The sequence below is a fragment of the Varanus komodoensis genome, unplaced genomic scaffold (assembly GCF_004798865.1).
Source record: "Varanus komodoensis strain SLA01 unplaced genomic scaffold, ASM479886v1 scaffold2, whole genome shotgun sequence".
Classification (NCBI taxonomy): Eukaryota; Metazoa; Chordata; class Lepidosauria; order Squamata; family Varanidae; genus Varanus; species Varanus komodoensis.
Window position 1 is genome coordinate 58,755,629 of NW_025335568.1, and position 20,425 is coordinate 58,776,053.

Here is a 20,425-nt window from a genome sequence, read left to right on the forward strand (position 1 = left end):
CTGATTAATTACGGATTCCCAATTAATTACATGTGGCTGGTCTTGTTGGGGCCAGAATACATCATCCCTCCAGGGGTGGGGGTGAGAGAGAGAATCGCCTTCCCCAACCCCCATAGACTACATGTTATCCCGGAGTGGGAAAATTGTGTTGCCTTTCCCACCCCACACTTCAGTTCTGAAGAAAAAGTGCAAAAATGCTTGTGAGCAAATTAAAGACAAAGGCAATTACTAATATAAAGACAATTACAACATCACAACAAGAGAGCAAATATTTGCGAGGCTGCTTCCAACACACATTTGGATATCAAGCTAATAAGCGGCCTGGTCCGGCATTCCAATGCTGGAGTGAGCTACCGCTCTGGTACTTAAGGTGCTTATTTTCAGAACAACTTCTGTTCTAACAAATCTTCTTTCCTCTTTGGTCCAGGCTTTTGCACAAGTGTTTGGATAGTTCCTGGAAGGACGCAGTACCCTGGCACAAGTGTATTGAGCCGTGCTTGTCTTCTGTGAATGCCCACATGAATGACCGAGAGGTAGAGGGGAAGTAGGGGCAGGAAAAGCATGAGGGGAATGGGCAGGGCACAGTCACCTTGGAGTATTTTCCGGAGTGATACAGACTCCAGATCAGCAGCCATATTGGGCATTCTTTGACCAAGATGTCCACAGCCACTCGGGGCCACCTTTGCCTTTTTATTCACCCAAATGTTTTGAGGTCAGGGCTTTTTTCCTGCTAAAAGCATTGGAGCAAGCCATTCATTTGCTAGTTTATCTGCTGTTTTATTAATCTATTGTAAGTGTTATCTTACTCTTTTGACTCTATGATATGCATTTGCCTTCATTTCTTCTGGTATTTGAAATGTGCATATTTATTGCAAGCTGCTTTAGCAATTTGTTTAAAAGAAACAGGGGATAAAGATCTTTTTTTAAAATGAATAATAAATTCAGATTGGAACTTGCAAGTTCATCCCTCTACATAGAAAATGCAAGTTCTACAGAAGCCAGGATTCTAATACGGACATTTTAGTTCTCAAAATCTTCTCTTTTCACAAGTTGCTGTTCAGAACAGAACCCACCCAGAGAGCCATTTTGGCCAATGGTGAGGGATATAAATCTAATGACCAAACAAACAGAGTAGGTGTGGGTATTGCTGGCCTTTCTCTCCTGCTGTCCCCCACCATCGGCCGTGACATCCCACCCTTGCTTTGAAAGGATGCCTTACCGGCATGATGGGGTCCCAGCAAGGATATGAGGAGACCGGCCTGTGCCGAGACACCAGATGAGTGACATGGGTGAGGAGAGGGATGCACTCAGGGCAACACGGAGGACCTCGTTGCTGTGCTGGGCGGACCATGTCACCGCTCCTCTGCCTGCAGGTTGTCCAGGAGGGCATCGGATTCCTGCACTGCCTGGCCGCCCTCGACAAGGACTGTGCGGTGATGATGTGCTGCCTGGGCACCAAGGAAGCCTTGACCAAAGTCCTGGAGAAGCACGGCCCTGGCCTCCCGCAGGTGGCAGAGCTGGAGGACCTCCTGAGCAGCAGTGAGAAATACGCCAGCCTGTACAAGAAGATGACGGCCAGCATCCTGGCTGGCTGCATCCAGGTGAGCCTGGTATCCTTTGTGCAGCATCCAGCAGGCACCCAGGGTGAGCAAGCGGGGGGAGTGGGGCGGGGGGAGTGCCCAGGTCAGCCTTCCCCAACCTGGTGCCCTCCACATACGTTGGACTGCTGGGCAATGTGGGGGATTTTAGTCCCGCCTGGAGGGCACAAGGCTGGCCTATGCCAGATTCTTCTCCCTACTCACATGCCAAGTCTCAGCCCAGATTTGTTTCCTGGAAGTTTGCTCTGCCTTGCTGTGCATTTAGTGCAACTTAATGTTTTGGTTCTCCTTCACTCTCTTTCTCTCCCACTCCTCAATTTACAGATGGTTCTGGATCAGATAGAGGAACATAGGTGGAGTCATCAGCCTATCACTGTCCCATTCTTCAATCTCTTCCTACAAAACCTGTGTCAAGGTGAGCATCCTTTCAGGGCTGGCTTTAGATGCCGCCGCATCTTTTAAGGCTCTGTCCTCTCCTGTCTGGCTGGGATCCTCTCCATGCTTTCTCCTTCACTCAGGGTGCAGCGTGGAAGTCAAGGAGGACAAGTGCTGGCAGAGGGTGGAGGTGTCCTCCAACCCCCAGCAGGCCAGCAAGTTGGTGGATGGAAACCCCAGCACCTACTGGGAGTCAAATGGCAGCTCCTGCTCCCACTACATCAACGTATACATGCATCGCGGGGTGACAGTCCGGTGAGTGCGTACAGCAGTCAGGCAGGCGGTGGCTGGGAGACGAAATCTGGGGCTGGAATTTGATGGGTGGGGGGCTCTCTCTGCCCTTTCTAGGATCGGCTTTCCATGCAAGGAAGGGCTTGGCTCATGCAAAGGGCCTGTTGGATGTAGGTGGTCCCTTCCGCAATTCACCCCATTCAGCGGCAGCTGCTGATTCTCTGTGCAGCATTTCCAGGGAGCTGGAGGGACTCCTGTGGAGAGCAGGAAGGATGTTTGCTTTTGCCTCCCCAGCAGCACGTGGTTAAATCTGTAACCTGTATTGCTTGGGGCTGAAAGGAAGTGGGTGGATTCCTGCCAGCCGACTGGAATGTCTGGGTCTTCCCACAAGGCAAGAGTGGTCCAATTAGTGGTTTCTCGCTCTGTGCTGGGGACCAAGAGCTCGGCTGGATGCTGGGTCGGCCGTAGGGCGAAGATCTGGAGTTCTGGTACAGCCTGCAAGATGCGCACGAGCAGGTCTGTGGGGAAGAAGGCAGCAGTGCCTCCTGCTTCGCAAAGGGATCAGCCCCTCCACACGGGGGCCCCCATTTCACGCCGGAGCCTCGTTCTCTCCCTGTATAGGCAGATGTCCCTCCTGGTGGCCATGGAGGATTCCTGCTACATGCCAGCCCGCATCCTGGTCCTGGGAAGGGAGAGCGCCTCCGGCATCAGCACCAGGCTCAATATGGTCAGTGCTGCAGCCTGCCCCATCATGCCAAATAGGCCTCCAGGGCCAAAAGCCGGGGTGGGGCATGCAGTGTCATCCCGTCATTGCTGGCCTGGCCCTTTACTGTGGTGGCCGGGGCTTGGGGCGGGGGGGGGGGGGGGGGGGGGGGGGGGGGGGGGGGGGGGGGGGGGGGGGGGGGGTTGTAGTCCAACAGAGCTGGAGGCCAGGAATGGGCTTGTTGGAGAGACTCGTGTTCGGCCGCCTCCTGTATGACTTCCAGCCGTTTCTTTCTGTTGCAATATTATTGTTCTTTTAAGTTCTGACATTCCCACTGCCTCGTTTAGATGTTCAGGAAAGCATGCATGGCCTAAAAGCACGAGTTGTTTTGGGCCCTCTTGTCCATCATGCTGGGCAGCCCAGAACAGGGAGTTGGGCAGAAGAACGAACAGGGACTGTGGAGCGGCTGGAGGGCTTTTGCTCGCTGGAAGACACCCAGCTGCAGCCCTGCCGTGAAGCACATCATTTCGTCCTTTGTGTAGAGTCTTGGGAGATGAAGGGGCATTGCAGCTACTAATGCTTTACAAGCCACAGTAGGAGCCATCAGTCCATTTCCTCTGTTCCAGACTTGGCCCTTTCATTTAGCCTCAACATCCCTCTGCTGTGCCTCACTTGGGGGATCATGTGGAAACACTGTGATGGGCACCCCATTCATCCCAGTCTCTCAGCCTCTCACAGTCTCTCCATTTCCTCTCACAGAGGAAGACTTTTGGTTCCTCAAGCCTGAGGAACTGCGAGGAGGGTCTTCCTCAGATCGTAAGCTGCAAAGCCTTGCCAGGGCTTATGCTGGCACTGAGAACCCCCTCCTTGGCCCCTTCTCCCTCTCTGCATGACATGGGAACCTTCCCAGCTGGTAGTTTAGCCTTTGTCCTTTCCTTGCCAAAGGTGTGTGTCCCGCCATCGGCCAGCCGAGTGACCCTCCTGGAGAACATGAGCTGCTTCTGGCCCATCATTCAGATCAAGATCAAACGCTGCCAGCTGGTAAGTGGCTAAACGCTTCAGTGCTGGGCGATGCGGCTGGGCAAGAAGGGCCCCAAGCTGGCCGGCCTGTCGAGTCTCCTGGGGAGGCAGCACACACGCTGCCCAAACAGAGGCGTGCCCCTCTGCCCCCAGCAGCAGCAGCGGCCCTCCATCTTTTGGTAATGGCATCTGTCCCGAGCCATAACATGAATATGATGCAGCCCCCACCCCAGAGAGAGAGGAAACCTCCTAGGAAAAGCCTCTTGCGTTCCTGCCATTCAAGCTTAATTCTGAGAGTGTCCAGGGGAGCTGGCAGGATCTTCAAGTAGCGCATCCTACCTTGCAAGCTTCAGGGAACCAGAGGGGCTCTTCCTGGAGTGCCCCCTTTTAAGCCCCATTTATTTGGCCGACCTAGATACAGGGGCAGGGTCTGGGATCCCCTGGACAAAGCTTGGCGGGGTGGGGTGCTGCCTGCAGCCACAGGCCACTTTTTTTGCCCCCCCAGGTAGTGCAGTGCCTCATGAGCGAGGCCGGTGTCATTCACAGGGCGGCATTGACACGCGAGTGCGTGGCCTCGAGGTGCTGGGGCCCAAGCCCACCTTCTGGCCCGTCTTCAAGGAGCAGCTGTGCCGGCGCACGTACCTCTTCTACACCACCAAGGCGCACACCTGGTGCCAGGAAATCTCTGAAGATCGAATGCAGCTGCTGCAGCTGTTCAGCAGGTCAGGCTTTCCCCCTCCTCTCCCCAGAGCTGCTCTCAGGGAGGGTTTGGAGGAGGGATCCCGGGGCAGAGCAGGACCGGGCAGGATTTGGTCCCCAGTCGGCAGCAGAGAGGGGCCGGTGTGCCCCCGAGGCCCCCTTCTCTGAGAGTCGGCTTTGCCTTGTCCCTCCGCTTCATCTGCATCCCTCACCTTGTCCCTGCCCCTGCCCCTGCCCCGGCACATGCTCCCCCTGTGCATTACTAAGCCCCCCTGCCCACACCCTTTGTGGCTACTGAGGTTTTGCTCAGAACAGTCGTTAACGCCACTCCTCTGCCTCTGCAGGCTGAACAGCGCCTTGCGCCACGAGCAGGTGTTTGCCGACCGCTTCCTTCCCGACGACGAGGCCGCCCAGGCTTTGGGCAAGACCTGCTGGGAGGCGCTGATCACGCCCCTGGTGCAGAGCATCACCTCCCCAGGTACAGGGCCCCTTCCTGCCCAGGGACCGAGGTGGGCAGGCTTGGCCATCCCTCCCGCTTCCCAGCCGCCGCCTTGACTCCTGCCTCTTCCCGCCCTTCCAGATCCCAGCGGCATCAGCCCCCTGTCGTGGCTCCTGAGCCAGTATTTGGAGAACGTGGAGGTTGCCCGGCGCACCAAGAGCCGGGCCGCCGTCTTCAACTCCCGTGTGCGGCGCCTGAGCCACCTGCTGGTCCACGTGGACTCGAGCAGCCCCGAGCCTGAGGACCTGAAGCCCCCTGTCAAATCCAGTGAGTGCCCCCCCGGCTCATGGGGCGGGAGGGGCAGGCACTCCTTCCTGAGTCGAGGGCGGGCGGAGAAGCCGTGCAGGGGAGCCCTTGTGGGCAGAAGGCAGAGCACCAGTCCCCCCGGGGGCTGCGAGGGGCCCGGCTCCTTAGGGAAGGGCTCAGGGTGGTGGCACGCAGGCCTTGTTGTGGGGGGGCCCGGTCGGCGGTGGGAGGGCAGGCGCGGGGTCCTGGTGCCCCCGTTCATGCTGCGTGGCCTGCTTTGCAGATGGGAAGAACGGCAGGAACAAGGAGCTGGGCTCGGGCACTGCCAAGGCCGCGGCGAAGAAGCCCAGCAGCACGACGGGCATCACGCAGTGCTGGAAGGGCGTGGTCCAGCAGCAGGTAGGGTGGCCGGGGGCTGGCGCCCGGCTGGCAGCAGGCGTGCGGGTGCCCTTGCTCCCTGCTGGCCAGGGGAGCATCGCTGCGCGGGCCCCTCTCATCGCGGGGAAGGGAGGGAGAGGGAAGCAAACGGCATCTTGAAACAGTGAGGATTGTGTTCTTTCCCCCTTTTAATGAATGTCAGCAACTTCAAGTTGTCAGCTTGCCATCGCTGAAGTATTCATAGCTTTAACTTAAGCATAGCTGATAGGTGATATTATAACTGAGTTTAATTTCAAATATGAATCCAACATCATTAGCAGGCCTCCTGTTTGATTCGTCTTCATTTAAGCAAATGAAAGAGAAATTGCTTCTTACTTTTCAAGGGCTTGCTTTCAGAAGATTTATCGCTAATAATCCTTTGACTTGAAAGAGAAAAGAGAAAGAAGAACGTCAAGTTCTAAAAACAACACACACACACAGATAGTTTTTAGACTTGGGGAGCCTACCTTATCTGGCTGTCCTGATAATCTGAGCGCATCAGACCCTCTTAGCATGAGCCTGGCCACTTCACCTGTCAGAGCAGTCTCCCGAGGGAGAGGCTGGAGAGGAATGTCTCTTCTCACCCGCATGTCCATGTTGGAGCAAGATAAGATGCCAGGGCACTCCGTGGGTGCTACTTGGCAGACTGCCATTTTCTCGGCCCCGCTGAGCGCGCTGGCCGGGTGTGGGTTCTGGTCCGTTCACGCTGCTCCTGCTGCCCCGCCCAGGTGAAGCGGTTCCTGGAGTCCTCGTGGCAGGCCCCCGACTTCGTGGAGCGCTACTGCAGCACCTACCAGCGCCTGCGCACGGCCATGGAGGAGCTCTTTGGGCAGCAGATGTCCTTCATGCTGGCCCTGTGCCATGGCTTCTCCGGGGGGCTGCTGCAGCTCTCCTTCCTGACGGCCATGCACGTGAGTAAGGGGGCGATCGGGTGGGCGCTGCCCCAGCTCACGGCAGGGAAGGGCTCCTTGACCTGCAACCTGTCAGCCCCAGGTCCCCCCGTCCCTGCCAGTTGTGGGGTGGAGGACGTCAAGTGGAGCTCCATTTCCTGGTGCAGAGCCTCGTCTTGATGCCAGCTCAGTCCGCCTCCCAGTCTGGGCTTCGCGTGTGGGCTCTGCCCCAGGGAAAGGGGCCTCCCTTGGAGGTTGTGTGGCAGACCGTCCGTCCTTCTGCTGGGAGCAGCTCCTCCTGACTGGTTCATCTGGAGCTTGCTGCTCTGCCCTGCAGGTGAGCGAGCAGTTTGCCCGTTACATCGACCGGTGGATTCAAGAGAGCTGGGCGAATTCCGGCAACGTGGAGAGCCTGCAGCGCCTGCAGCAGAGCCTGGAGCCCATCCTCTTCCTGGCAGGCCTCGAGCTGGCCAACACCTTTGAGCACTTCTACCGGTGAGGCCCTCGCGGTGGGGGAGGTGGTGTGGGCCTCTAGCTGGGGGCAAGAGGCAGCCTCCGGCGGGAGCCCCTTGAACAGGGGCGGCAGGCGTCCTGCTGGCACTTCGGGATGGGTGGCGGTTCCCAGGGATGCGCGCTGCTGCGCCTTCTGTGCGCAGGGTGGGTGGCCGTGGCCCTGGGGGGAGCGGTGGTGGGGTGTGGAGCGAGGCGAGCTGGAGCGCTCCCGCTGCGTCACCTCTCCCTGCACTCCTCGCCTCGCCAGGTACTACCTGGGGGACCGGCTGCTGTCCCAGGGCAAGACGTGGCTGGAGACGGCCGTGGTGGAGCACATCGGGCTCTGCTTCCCCAACCGGTTCCCTCAGCAGATGCTGAAGAACCTGAGCGAGCTGGAGCAGCAGCAGCAGCAGTTCCACCTCTTCCAGCTGCAGCAGCTCGACAAGCATCTGCTGGAACTCGATCAGCGTGGAAAACAGGAGGAGGAGGCGGAGGAGGAAGAGGAAGCAGTGGTGAGTGCGGGGGGCAGGAGGATCGCGTCTCCCAGGGCCGGATCGTTCCCCACAAGCCAAAGAGCTCCACATTGCCAGGCATTTTTGCCTTCCCCTTCTGCTCCCTGCTGGTTGGTCTGGCCAGGGGCCTCCAAGGCCAGGAGCCTAATGCTGGTCCCACTCGCAGACGATGGAGGTGGAGCCGTTCCCTCAGGAGGAGGAGGCTGACGTGAAGGTGCTGGCTTTGTCCCCACGCTGCTGGACCATCTCACCGCTCTGCTACCTGGAGGAGCCTGCCCGGTTTTTCCCGCCATCCCTCAGCCAGCACCTGAGCAAGTTTGCAGATTTCTACACCCAGAGTGAGTGTCGAGGTGTCCTTGGGCCTCCCTGGGCCCGGCAGGGCAGGGCAGGGCAGGGCGGTCCCTGCAGGTTTCCCGTGGGCTCAGCTGGGGCAGGGCAGGGCAGGGCGGTCCCTGCAGGTTTCCCGTGGGCTCAGCTGGGGCAGGGCAGGGCAGGGCGGTCCCTGCAGGTTTCCCGTGGGCTCAATTGGGGCAGGGCAGGGCAGGGCAGGGCGGTCCCTGCAAATTTCCCGTGGGCTCAGCTGGGGCAGGGCAGGGCAGGGCAGGGCGGTCCCTGCAGATTTCCCGTGGGCTCAGCTGGGGCAGGGCAGGGCAGGGCAGGGCGGTCCCTGCAGATTTCCCGTGGGCTCAGTTGGGGCAGGGCAGGGCAGGGGCAGACGCCCAGAGACACTGTGCCTGGGGAGTGTCCGCACGTTGCAGATGAGCGGCATCAGGCTTTCGACAGAAGTGACAGAAAAGCTCTGGGAGAGCGTTGCGTCTTTGGGCCAGATTGAATAGCTGAGAGGCAGCAGTGGATTTAAGGAACCCCCCCAGGCAAATAACAAGCCTTGTTGGGCTAGATCCAGGGCGAGAGCTGCAATATCCTGTGCTTTTGAAGAGAGAGGGCAGCCTCGCCCGGGGACTGCAAATGGGCGTCCCTCCTTTGGCCCCTCGCGATCGCTGCCTTGCGAGGAAAGGAGCCGCACACGGTGCCCAGCCGGGCGCTCACAGCCCTCTCCTGGCATCGTGCGCACGGGCGTCCCTGAGACCCTCCTCTCCATCCCTTGCAGGTCAGAGCCGCTTCGGACAAGAGCACACCAAGCCGCGACGTTTGCAGTGGACGTGGCTGGGCCATGCTGAGCTGGAGCACCAGGGCTGCGTCCTGCACGTGTCCACTTTGCAGATGTACATTCTTCTGTGCTTCAACGACGCTGAGGTCCTGACGGCCTCCTCGCTCTCGCTCTCTCTTTGCCAGCCTGGCTTTCTGTGGCTCTGGGGATGGGATCCTTTCCCTTGAAGCAGTTGCCCACGATTAAGTTGAAATTTCTGCACATTAACGGATGAGCGCACATCCCAAGGGTCGGTTGTGCACGAGAGCACAGCCCATGCAATGTGCACCGGATGCGTTCCCACGGGGGCAATATCTGTATTACTCAGATACTCCCACTTTGCTCTTTGGCGTAAAGTTACACAGTTCGGGCCATGGCTGAGGTCGAGGAGTGAGACGCATTTCTGCTCACCGGCCTGTCTTTAGCCAGGGATCGTGCTGGAATCGCCTGAGATTTGGGCCGTGGGTGGCTTCTGGATCATGTTGGCAGGTGTTTTGCAGAGTCGGGCATCCACTGCCCAAAGATTTACTGAGTGCCCGAGAGCCTGAGATCACCTGTTCGGAGATAGCCAGCCTCTCCATCGCCTGCAGCGCCAGGATCTCCGACTGGCCTGCAGGTCGAAGGCTGAAGCTTGAGGCAGCACCCCATGCACAGTGATGGCGTGGAGCTGCACGCTCCTCTTTAGCTCTGCTTCTCTCAGTGTACTCAGCTTCTTTTCCTGCTCCTCTGTTGGCTGTAGGAGGTTTCTGTGGAAGTTCTGTCGCAGGAGACTGGCCTCTCCCCCGTCCTCCTCAGTCACGCATTGAATCCCCTGACGAAAGAGAACGGGATCCTGACCCAGAATCAGAGTAAGTGTGGAGGAACCGCCAGGTAGGGGGTCTTGACCCGGCATGGTGGGCTGGATCCTGACTTTCTGCTTTATCCATGGACCATGCGGTGTGCCAGCTCTGGATGGGGAAGCCGAAGGGGATGTCCCAAGCCAGGCATCTCCAAGAGCGGCTCATTGTGCGGCTTCAGGAAGCCTGAAATGCCTTTGCTGCAGGTAAACGGGCATCTCTGCTTTGGTTCTAGGTGTCCTGAGGCTGAACGAGGTGACGCTGTCTCAGGTGTCGGGCCAGCACCTGTGGCTGTTGCCCAAACAGACATACCTGAATGTGGAGGAGAACGAGGCCAGCGCTCTGGAGAGGAAGAGGAACATCATCTGCTGCCTGCTCATCCAGATCCTGAAAGAGGAGAAGGAGATACACATCGACAGCTTGGTGTTCCGAGTAAGGCGTGTGCGGATGGGGCCTTGCAGCTTCCTCCAGCTGGTAGCCAGAGCAGGGACTAATTCACTCTCTGTGCCTCTCCCAGGTGATGCAGGCCTGCCAGAAACAGGCGCATGGCTGTGCCTTCAGGAACTTGAGCCCCTTCTGCAGCAGCACTGATGTCCTCTCCTGCATCCTGCGCATGGTCAACCAGGGTTCCATCCGGCGCCAGGATGACCACCCAGAGCTCCTGAAGTACCTCTCCACGGAGCTCCCTGCCCCTGCCGAGCCAAAGAACCAGCCTCGAGTTGTGTTTCAGACAATGCAGATCAAAAAGGCGCCCAGCATGCCCTGTGGGGAGAAGAAACATACGTTCTCGACATTTAGGTAGAACTGGCTGCTGCTGTTTGTGGATGCGGAATTGAGCGGGGCTGCCACCACTTTTCAAGACACGGTTCCCTTGTGTGTATGGTGGGCTGTGGGCATCCTACTCTTCCTCCTGCTTTGCACATTATGATTTTGGCAAGAAGCCAAGTACTGCCCCGGGCCTTCTGCTGAGAAAAGAAACTAGCTGTTTGTCACAAGCAGCTACTCCCAGAAGGCGGATCTTGCATGCAGACCAAGCAGCTCCTGCTTCTGTCACCAGCCATAGTCCTCTTAGGCACATTGTGGCTTCTGAGCAACACAAAATTGCAGAAAAAGCAGCCATTGCCTTCCTTGAATGTCTAGGGAGCCTGTAGTTCTAGAACCCAGGCAACTCTGAAAAAGGCAGGTTGCTTACCTGTGACTGCCGTTCCTCAAGTGACCGTCTGTGCATTTACATATTATGGGTGTTGCACCTGCGCAGCGCCTGTTGCCGGGAAGATTTAATAGCATTAATGGGTTTTGGTACGAACTCTGCGCCCTCCCCACCATAGTACATATGGACGGAGTGCCCACCATTTCCCCAGTCAGCTGAAGACCGTCCGTTTGTCCCCAAGTGGAGAAAAGTCGGTATCAAATCCGACTCACAGTTAAGGATAGGAACGAGCCCTTATAAATATCAATCGGAAGTGTGTGTGTGTGTGTGAAGACAAGTATAGTAGACCCCGTCACCGACACCGAGTGGGGCCAGTGGGCAGTTTGTGTGAATACACAGATGGCCACACTTAAGGTAAGCAGTCTGCCTTTCTTCATCGTGGCCTCTGTGCATCACACATTATGGGTGATTAATAAGCTTACCACCCCCGGAGGCGGGATGGTGTCGTCACTGGAGAACTGCAGAAAGAACTGCACAGCCAAAGGAACAGTCCTGTCTGGCCTTGATGTCCAGGTGATAGTGTCTTGTGAAGGTACACAGAGTGGACCATGTGGATACCTTGCAAGGGGATGCTGGCAGAGAGAGCGGAAGCAGCAGCGATAGCCCTTGTGGAGTGTCCCTTTAAAGCATTGGGTAAGTCCAGGTTTGAAAGGCGATAAGCCAGTTCAGTTGTCTCAACGATCCATTTTGAGAGTCTTTGAGTGCTGACTGGTGCTCCCTTGTCATGCTCTGAGTATTTGACAAACAGCCATTTGGTTTTCCTAAATGACTCAGTTCGGGATGGGTAAAAGGCTAAGCATCACCAAATGTCTAAGGGATGCAAAGAGCATTCAATCAGTGTCAGCGGAGTAGGAAAATTGGCTGATAGGACAATATCTTGGTTGATGTGAAAAGGAGTGGCAACCTTGGGCAGAAAGGTGGGATCGGTGCGAAGAACCACTTTTTCTTTCTCAAAGTTAAGGTATGGAGGGTCGACACGAAGAGCACCCAATTCATTACCTCTTCTGGCTGAGGTAATAGCTACTAAAAAAACCTGTTTTTCAAGGGAGAAGGCGTAGATCAGTTGTGGCTAGTGGTTCAAAAGGAAGCTTGGTGAGAGCGTGAAGGATGACGGAGGCTCCATGTTGGTACTACTGATCGGGTCGACAGTGGAGGGTAGGAAACAGTGAACAGAGAAGAATGGACTAGGAAGATGACGACAGAAGGGGGGTATTTATTTTTGTGGGGAGGAGGGGAGGGAAACAATGAGAAAAAAAACGGGGGTGGTTCAGATGGGGTTGTAACTTGGATTGGAGTTAAAGTTGTAAAGTTAAGTAAAGAGAGAAAAAACTTTGTACAGAGTATGGATTTATGGAAGAACGAGAGCCAAAGCGGAAGGCTTGAGGCAGAGCAAATGGCGGGCACTCTGCCCATTTATACTACGGGGTGGGAGGGCGCGGAGTTCCCACCAAAAACCATTAAAGCTATTAAATCTTCCCAGCAACAGGCACTGTGCAGGCGCAGCACCCGAAATGTGTGACGCAGAGAGGCCATGATGAAGAACATCCCCTCTATAATGCATTCCTGCCTTATGCTCAGAGAGTTGAATTGCAGCCATATCTCACCTTCTTAACATGGACTGTCAGGTGGATGGAAAGTGCCCTTCCTGCCATGGGATGTGTCCTTTCGCCATGCCATGAATGTCTCTAGCCTTGGGAAGTGCACCTCTCACCTTTTTCCGCAGTTTCCTCTTGCTGCAGTGCAAGAATAACCTCTTGTTTAAGTGAAAGTTTTGCTATTCCCATCTTCTCTGTAACCCTGCCAAATGTCTTTACAATTTCTCTTCAGGCATGTCAGTAAGAGAAAGCATCCTTTGCGTGCTTTCCTTTTCCTCATCTAGCAACTAGTTCCAGGTGTGATCATGCAAGCTCTTCTTGACTGAAGGGTGGCGTCCAGCAGGGACTGAGAGAACACTAGTGCTTTTCCTTTTACAGCTGCTGACTGGCCTTTGCAAATAAAGGCTGAATCTGTAGCCAGGGATTAGAACCAGAGTGAGATTAGCAAGCGTTGTGCAGTATATGTTTTTCTTAAGTTTAGAAAGGAATACAAAGCATGTATTTTCTCCTAGCAGGGCTTGCTTGCGAGCTGCTCACGGGCAGTACAGATCTCACTGAGACCTTGCTGTCTGCACGCCACCCAAGGAGCACAACCCCAGCTCCTGGATGTTGGCATGTTTTAATCTCCTTGAGAGATGTGCCAGAGAGTAAAACATGACAAGGGGCTGTTCTACCTCATTAGTCTTTCTGCTGCTCCCCTGATAAAACCTTCCTCTAGTGCAGTGACCATCTCCCCATTTTCTTCGTTCCGTCCAAAGATGTCTCCAGTCGGCTAGCCTATCAGTTGCTGAAGGCTGAAGGCCAAATAAAAGCTATTTAGCTGGGATACGTAGCATGGCTTTCTTGAACCACTGCCGCCAGAGTGGTTCAAGATTAGCATTAACCAGGTGGCTTCCTCACTGCAGCAACTGTGCTTGGACTGCCCAATCGGAGAGCTCATGCCGGCAGTGTCCTTCAGTTACTTGGCAAGTGTGGAACTCATGAGGAAAGGGAGAGTCTAAATCCGTGGGGAACTTCATGGCCTTCCAGAATCACATGGTAGTAGGCCTTATCCTTATCTTACCCCAAATTCACAAATAGCAGATTTGGATAAGCAGAGGATGGCTGCGGTCTGCACAAGCAGGAAGCCGCCTCCATATATCTTTCGCCAATTTTTACACTCCCGTAGCCAAGCACTTCAGCAGGGGACTGAGAGAAAGAGAAAACGCTAATCTTTGGACAGGGAGAGACATTATTACTAGAATGTAATCCTTGAAATGAAATGCTTTGAAAAGTACATTTCAGCTGCTTAAAAATGGCTGGGTATGTAGCAGCCCACACAGTCGCTTCTGAGGCAGAATCCAACCCACAGAACCTTTTCCTCTGCACACTTTTTCTTCCAGTTTGGGGATACGGCAGGGATACTTTTCTGTCCGACAATGTGCCAAGCTCAGTGCAGAACAGGAGGGACTGCAAATGGAACTGAGGCAGGGTGTGTGTGTCAGTTCAAAGGCTCAGCGTACCGCTGGCAAGGCACGGTTCTGTTGACAGCCTGTGCAAGAGATGTTTATGCTACCATGGGTCGGTCTCATTGCCTACCTGTGACACTACAAGAACTGAATAAATTGTGTAGATCTGAACACAGAATCATCTTGCAAAGTGTTCTCTCTCTGGTCTGTCCAGCTGTGTATCTGGTCAACACTCAGGTAGCTTTAGAAGACAAACAAGGAGTAAAGAATGGAGAAACAAGTTTCCAGCCTCGGGCAGGAGCGCTTGTGTATATTCTCCTGCAATTGCATTCACATGTCAATGATGCCAATGTTGACAGAAGCAGATGGGCGATGAGGAACAAGATCCGGGACACACACAGCCTTGCTTTGGCTAGCTGCAGTTTTAGCTTGGTTTTTTACTTTTCCTTAACCCCAGCCTCTCCATGGAACCCCTCAGTTTCTGAAATACTCTGCTACAAGACAGGGAGAAAGGCTGGTGTTTGGAGGAAGACCAAGGTGAATGTTCACCCCATTTGTGGAAGGGGTTTCACAGTTCTTTAGACAAAGAAGAGCAGGCTGAAACCTCAAACCATCTCGCAACAAAATCGAGCCAACCCTCTCAAGTCACAATGGTACCAGCATTAATTTATTAAAATTAATCCAGAAAGCAACCTTACATTAACAAAAATAGAATCTTGTAAAAAATGGGGTTAACCCACCATCCCTGCTCTCCTAACCACAAGCAGCTGCGTCCGCCAGGCAGGCGCGATACCACAGTTTAGGTCTCTTGAGTTCGGTAGGAAACACTTGCAAGGCAGGGGAAGTTGGTTTGGCAGTTCTAGTGACACAAGCTCCAGGAAGGCAGGGGATGCCCCACCATGGAGCTGGTGTGGTGGTTGGGGGTTAAAAGAAAGGAAGGGGGCATTTGTGAATCCTGTCCAGGAGGTACCAGTAGCTGCCCCAGAAGGCTTCTCTTAGGACACCTTGCAATTTCTGGCTCTCTCATCTAACTTATTTGTGGCTCTTCTTCAACTGAAGTAGTTAAGGAAACCTCTTCCTGCCTGCACAGACATCCTGCCAGGCATGCGTTCTGCCTCACTAGGCTGCCCCATCCCACACCCCATCAAGCAGTGTGGAAAGGCAGCGCTCAGCCCAACTTGTAGATCAAAGGATCACTCAGACTATCAGGAGAAAGTGCTGCCTTAGAGAGCTCCCTCCAACCAGCTACAAATGGAGTGTATTGAGTTAGAAGCTAGTTCCGTTGCAAGGAAGCACCTGCCCCATCATGTCTTCACTCGCCAGGACAGAGACAGCAGAGCCTGGCCTGCCCCTGGCCTGCCCCACTACCTGCGTGAACAGTAAGTCTCTCCAGAACTTCTAACTCCCTGGCACTGAGGCACCAGCAAATTAAGGAGTGCTGACACCCTGCTGAAGTACATCTTACAGGAACAGAGCATAGCTCCATGCCCCGAGGTACCTTTTTGCCCCGCTCTCCTTGTAACCCTCCTTGCAGGCTGGAATAGACCAAGTGGTGATGAAGCGCTTGCCATCTGCCTGCCCCCTCCACTGCACCTCAGCAAGGTCTTTCCCTTCCCATTCCATTCATTCGAGCTGCTCTACGTTTCTCTCAAAACTGGCTCACTTTGCTTCGGTGTGGGAAAAAGGCCATTCTTTGATCCTTCCCTTTCCTCTGCTGTAACAGAATGACTCTTCTGCTGATTTGTAGCACGTGCTGGACCAAATTCTGCCTTGAACCCGGGCAGCCGTGTGCCTCCTCCCTAGCTCGAGGCCACAGCTGGTGAAGGCTGAGAGGGGAAACAAACTCAGCCGGTAACTTCCTCGAGAAGACCAGGAGAATGAGCAATGCATAAAGCAGCATCTGCAAAAGCAGCAGCTGCTGCAGAAGCCAACACCACGTCCGTCTTGGTTGCCATTTCAGTACCTCATGCTTCATACACTCTGGTCAGCACCTATTCCAAGGGCATGAAAAGCCAAGCAGTGCCAGCCCTGCTCCAGCAGGGAGGGGAGGGGCCAGATAGGAGAGGGGGTGGGCAAGCTTGCTTCATGTTAAAAAAAACCAGGTACCAAGATCCCAGTAGCTCTCTGAATGCTGAGAGAGAGAGCGAGTCGGCAAGAGTGGCACTTGTGGGCAGAGGTCCAGCTTGCCCAGAATGCTGCTGGGTGAGCCCGGCTGAGCAACCCTAGGAGGAGGGTGTTCACACACATTTTTTCCTACTGAAGTGTTAACTGGTAGCAGCTGTACGTCAGAGAGAACCTGCCTTCCCCTTTCTTGCCCAAGCCAGCCAGGCAAGGCATGGAAGGGAACTGAGTCCCAGCTGCCACCGCAAGTTGAAAGCCATTTTGGAGGCTGTATGAATCCCCCCAGCCTCTTTCATTCCTGACCCACTCAAACAGAGAAGACTGGCCTGGCATTCCATGCCCAAGAGTTCAGGTTGAGAAGCCGCGTGTGTGTGTCCCTTCCATCTCCTAGGACCCAAGTTCACGTTAAACTAAAAAATTCATGGGTGAGACGTAAAGCAAATTGAGATGCTCCTTGCACGGAACAGACGGAGCATGCACAGCCCTGGCCAGATTTGGGCTCCAGCCCCAGGCAGGTGGTCTTCAGACATGACGGAGCTGGATCCCCCTTCCTCTATTCTGTCTGGCACAGCCCCAGTCCTTCTGGGCTACCTCTTCTTCTCACACGCCCTTCGTGTAGCCAAAGATGCCAACTGGGAAATGCTTGACATGCGTCGGCCACTGGGCGGCCAGCTGGAAAAACTTCACATCATTCCACTCCACGCCATCAATGCAGACTGCAAGAAAGATGACAGAACAATGCTCAGGCAGGGAGCGGTGCAGGGAGATGCAGCTGCATCACGCAGCTGAACTGGATCTCTGATGGAAGGGCAAAAGACAAGAATGATGCTGTACACGCTACAGAATCTGAGAAACTTCTGTGGTTGTTGCCACAAGAAATTTTAGCCACTCAGAAAGGACAAAAAACATGCCCAAACATTTGTGCACAAGGCTGAAGTGGGTGCTCAGCCCCAATGAACCCCATTTCTGCACCAACAGAAATCCAATTTCAAGGAAAGTGAGTGCTTTTTCTCCACTCATTCCTCAGGCAGATGTGTTCCCCCTCCTCTTTTCTCCTTTTTTACCCTGGAGCACCACAGAAATATACATTCTCTCTCTCTTTCCCCGTCATCCATTCCTTCCTTCCTTCCTTCATGCACGCACGCACCCCTCGTCATTTCCTAAGAATGTCTCTTAACCCCACTGCATACCCAGAGACATTCAGGGGAAAATAAGATGGCACCAGCTGCTGACCCCTTGGGGCATACCAAGAAAAATATCTGTAGACACCACATGGCCTAGTTCAGATGGGAAAGGGTTCTTGTGTGGTGATGCTGGCTGGCATGCAAACTAAACCGAGGCTGTTTTGCAGAGCCATGGTAGACTCCTTTGGAAAGTCATGCAGCAACTCAGCCACAATCGGCCCCACACTTGCAAAGGGGATGAGCTGGCCCACTCACCACGCAACATAGTATTTTGGTGCTTGGCTGTGCAGATCAGACGGGTGATGCCCTCAATCACTTGGCTCTTGGGCTCCAGGTCTTTATCTTTAGGTTTCTTACTCAGGAACATGACTGGCAAAGACAACAATGAGAGAAGTCAACAAAGGCCCCAGCAGTGAAATCTTGTCTGCAGCTGAGCCAGTGCTGGAAAACATTCTAGTCCATTCAACAGTGCATGCGAAGCTAGGTTAGGAATCTGACCACAAAGCTTGTATGTGGTTGATAAAAGAGGCTTGGTGTTCTGTCAATTACCTTTCTTGTTCTTCTCCTTGGTGACCACCGTCATGGCCATGGTGTTTGGTGGGGTCAGCTCCCCAGGGCCAGGGATGCGGCTGACTTGCAAGGAGCGGAAATTGCTTTTCAGGGTGTTCTTGATGCCCGTTTCCCTCTTCTCGGCCTCTTTTCTCTTCTCTGGCCCCTGAGTTGTCCAGTAATCTACCTGCAGGCCCATCACCTCCACACCAGGACTCAGGTTGCTGGGGGAAATGAGAAAAGTAAGTTATAACAAAAAAAGGCTCTGAGCTCAGCTAAGCAAGCAGCAGACTCTCATAATGCTATGTATGTATTCATGTACTGTATGTATGTATGTATGTATATATGTATTTTTGAATTTGTATGCTGCCTACTAATCCAGATGGATTCCCTAGGCAGTTTACAGTAAAATGTTCATGTAGGACTGTACCACTCCCGCATGTAACATGCCATCCACAGACAGTATGTGGCCTTGCAACATCCCAATTTTTTTCCCCAAAGACAAAAAAACACTGAAGCAGCTATGGAGGACTGAAAATGGCAATTTCAGTTTGAAAACAAGATAGACATGTCTGTTTTAGCACTACTGAGTGTGATGCAGCAGTTTGCAATCACATTTTGGTCACAAAGCAAGCAATTTTTCACCTACTCCCAGCGTGGGGGACAAAAACGGCATTCCCGACTGCCATTTCTAGCTGTGACCAACACACACACACAAAGACTGCTGCTGCATTTCACAAGCAAAGGATTCTGGACCCCCTGGCAGGTTGCTCTGGCTCCCCCACACATGGAGTGCTGCAGCTTGGCGGACAACTGCACTGCTTTGCTGTGGTTATGTGCCATCGAGGCACCTCCAACATATGGTGACCCCCTGAATGGAAGCCCTCCGAAATGTCCTTCGCATGACAGCCCTGCTCAGCTCTTCCAAGCCCAAGTCCAAGTCCATGGCTTCCTTTATGGGATCAGTCCTTCTTGTATTGGGTTTTCCTTCCGCTTTTGACTTTCCCTAGTATGGCTTCTGACTGGTAAGTTTTCCCAGAAGTGACTAGATCTCCTGACTGTGCTGCTCATGAACTGGTGGAAATATCCACACAATTGTCCCACCAACAGGGGACTCAAGAGGCAGGAATGTTCCCTTTCCAGAGTGATGTGAATCACAGTTGCACTGGCACAGGCCAGCCGTCAGTGCCCTGGACCAGAATTCTGCTGTGTGGCCCCAAGCCACTGAAAGGTGCTTACCCAGCTCCTGAAAGCCCGCTGCTTACAGATGGAGAAGGGGGAGGGGTGCCCACTGCCTCCTTGGAGTAGGGGACCCCTCCACCAGACGGTGAAGACGAGCTCAGCAGGGAGGTGGTACAGATGGTCACATCATCTGAATCGACTAAGGAAAGAAGAAAAGGTTCTGATTGTAATGGGGGGTTTTGCCAGCAAGTCGTCACTCTCATGGGCCCACCCTGACCACCAACTCTTCCCTGACCCTTGCTTTTACCAGAATGGTTTGTGGAGTGAGCCTTTTGAGGAAGGGTATCCACTCCTGCCTAGAACACATTAGCGCCAAAATTTAAGCCTGCCCAGAACAAACAAGAGCGCCGGCCAGTTTTCCTCCAACAGAGCAGCACCCCGAGTGTTGGGGCCAGCTGCTGGACGTTCATCTCCCCGCCTGTGTGCAGGCACGCTGGCAACCCTCCCCAGTGAAGCCCAAGCACGTGACGGGCCGGGGTGTGCTTCCCATTCCCTTCTGTCCATTAGTCCCTGGCTGACAAAGGAGTGAGTCCCATTAGACGCGCCCCTTGCACCGTCCACATATGTTTGAATCGTGCCAGCACCAGAGATGTGTTCAGCAAACAATCCAGGATCGTGCTTCAAGCCCATTTTCACTATTTCGGAGTTTGAATAGCTGTGGAGGACACTGCAGCATTTTATCATGTGCACCTTCTACCCAGTTTGCTCTCACAAAGCAGCGCCTTGGAGGCGCATCCACCTGGGGAAGCTCCCAGTTGCAAGAATGCAGGTTAGCCTGTTCTGGCCCCAACCCTCTGTGTCCCCGTGTGCCCCGGGTCCACTAGAACAGCCAAGTTGGCTCTGTCTTGGCTCTAGGTCCTTGGAAGACATGACCAGGCAGGTGAGGACACTGCCATGCTGCAAAAGCCTCCAGGGCCCAATTTTGCCACTATCAAAGTCAGTCTCTCACCTGAGGTGTTGAAGGATTGCTCCACGAGTCCCACCTTCACCACCTGCCAAGGTACAAGGGAGGAAAAACACCGCACTCAGCGTCAGGAGAGTTGCCAGGAGCCAACTTTCAACTGCTTCATCACACCCGGATGCCACACCAAATCACAGCTGCGTCTTAAATGGGGCTTTTTGGCTTTTGGCAAGACAGCCTCCTTCAGCTTCCCTTTGCAAGCATTTTGGGGTTTCCCAAGGGATGGTAATCATGGGGAAAGAAGGGTGTCAGAGCTCTTCTTGTAGCTGCTGATGGTCCCATCTCAGCAATACTCACCCCAACAAATGGCACAAATTTCTGGCAGGAATCCTCGTCAGGGCTGTAAAACAGGACAGAGATGAATTACAAGCGGCCAGGGCCCTTGCCTGG

The 20,425-nt window shown here is 54.3% G+C and overlaps 2 protein-coding genes across 6 annotated transcripts in view; one reads left to right on the plus strand and one right to left on the minus strand.

The window, feature by feature from the left end:
• The window catches only part of LOC123022489 (cullin-9-like), a 30,026-nt gene extending 17,868 nt beyond the window's left edge, over positions 1–12,158 (plus strand). For all 3 annotated transcript variants that reach the window (XM_044428189.1, XM_044428188.1, XM_044428190.1), the window contains 18 exons: positions 428–533; positions 1,374–1,601; positions 1,923–2,013; positions 2,117–2,288; positions 2,886–2,991; positions 3,913–4,008; positions 4,534–4,709; positions 5,031–5,164; positions 5,267–5,452; positions 5,715–5,830; positions 6,577–6,759; positions 7,076–7,233; positions 7,499–7,742; positions 7,909–8,080; positions 8,851–8,996; positions 9,629–9,737; positions 9,961–10,157; positions 10,243–12,158. In XM_044428189.1, coding sequence (XP_044284124.1) covers positions 428–533; positions 1,374–1,601; positions 1,923–2,013; positions 2,117–2,288; positions 2,886–2,991; positions 3,913–4,008; positions 4,534–4,709; positions 5,031–5,164; positions 5,267–5,452; positions 5,715–5,830; positions 6,577–6,759; positions 7,076–7,233; positions 7,499–7,742; positions 7,909–8,080; positions 8,851–8,996; positions 9,629–9,737; positions 9,961–10,157; positions 10,243–10,527 — 2,905 coding nt within the window. In that variant the 3' untranslated portion in view covers positions 10,528–12,158. The remainder of the gene's footprint in view (positions 1–427; positions 534–1,373; positions 1,602–1,922; positions 2,014–2,116; positions 2,289–2,885; positions 2,992–3,912; positions 4,009–4,533; positions 4,710–5,030; positions 5,165–5,266; positions 5,453–5,714; positions 5,831–6,576; positions 6,760–7,075; positions 7,234–7,498; positions 7,743–7,908; positions 8,081–8,850; positions 8,997–9,628; positions 9,738–9,960; positions 10,158–10,242) is intronic.
• A 2,465-nt stretch (positions 12,159–14,623) lies between these two features.
• Positions 14,624–20,425, minus strand: part of LOC123022490 (phosphofurin acidic cluster sorting protein 1-like) — a 155,703-nt gene continuing 149,901 nt past the window's right edge. For all 3 annotated transcript variants that reach the window (XM_044428192.1, XM_044428193.1, XM_044428194.1), the window contains 6 exons: positions 20,333–20,375; positions 20,024–20,066; positions 19,072–19,213; positions 17,833–18,056; positions 17,539–17,652; positions 14,624–16,815 (listed from right to left, as the gene is read on the minus strand). In XM_044428192.1, coding sequence (XP_044284127.1) covers positions 16,700–16,815; positions 17,539–17,652; positions 17,833–18,056; positions 19,072–19,213; positions 20,024–20,066; positions 20,333–20,375 — 682 coding nt within the window. In that variant the 3' untranslated portion in view covers positions 14,624–16,699. The remainder of the gene's footprint in view (positions 16,816–17,538; positions 17,653–17,832; positions 18,057–19,071; positions 19,214–20,023; positions 20,067–20,332; positions 20,376–20,425) is intronic.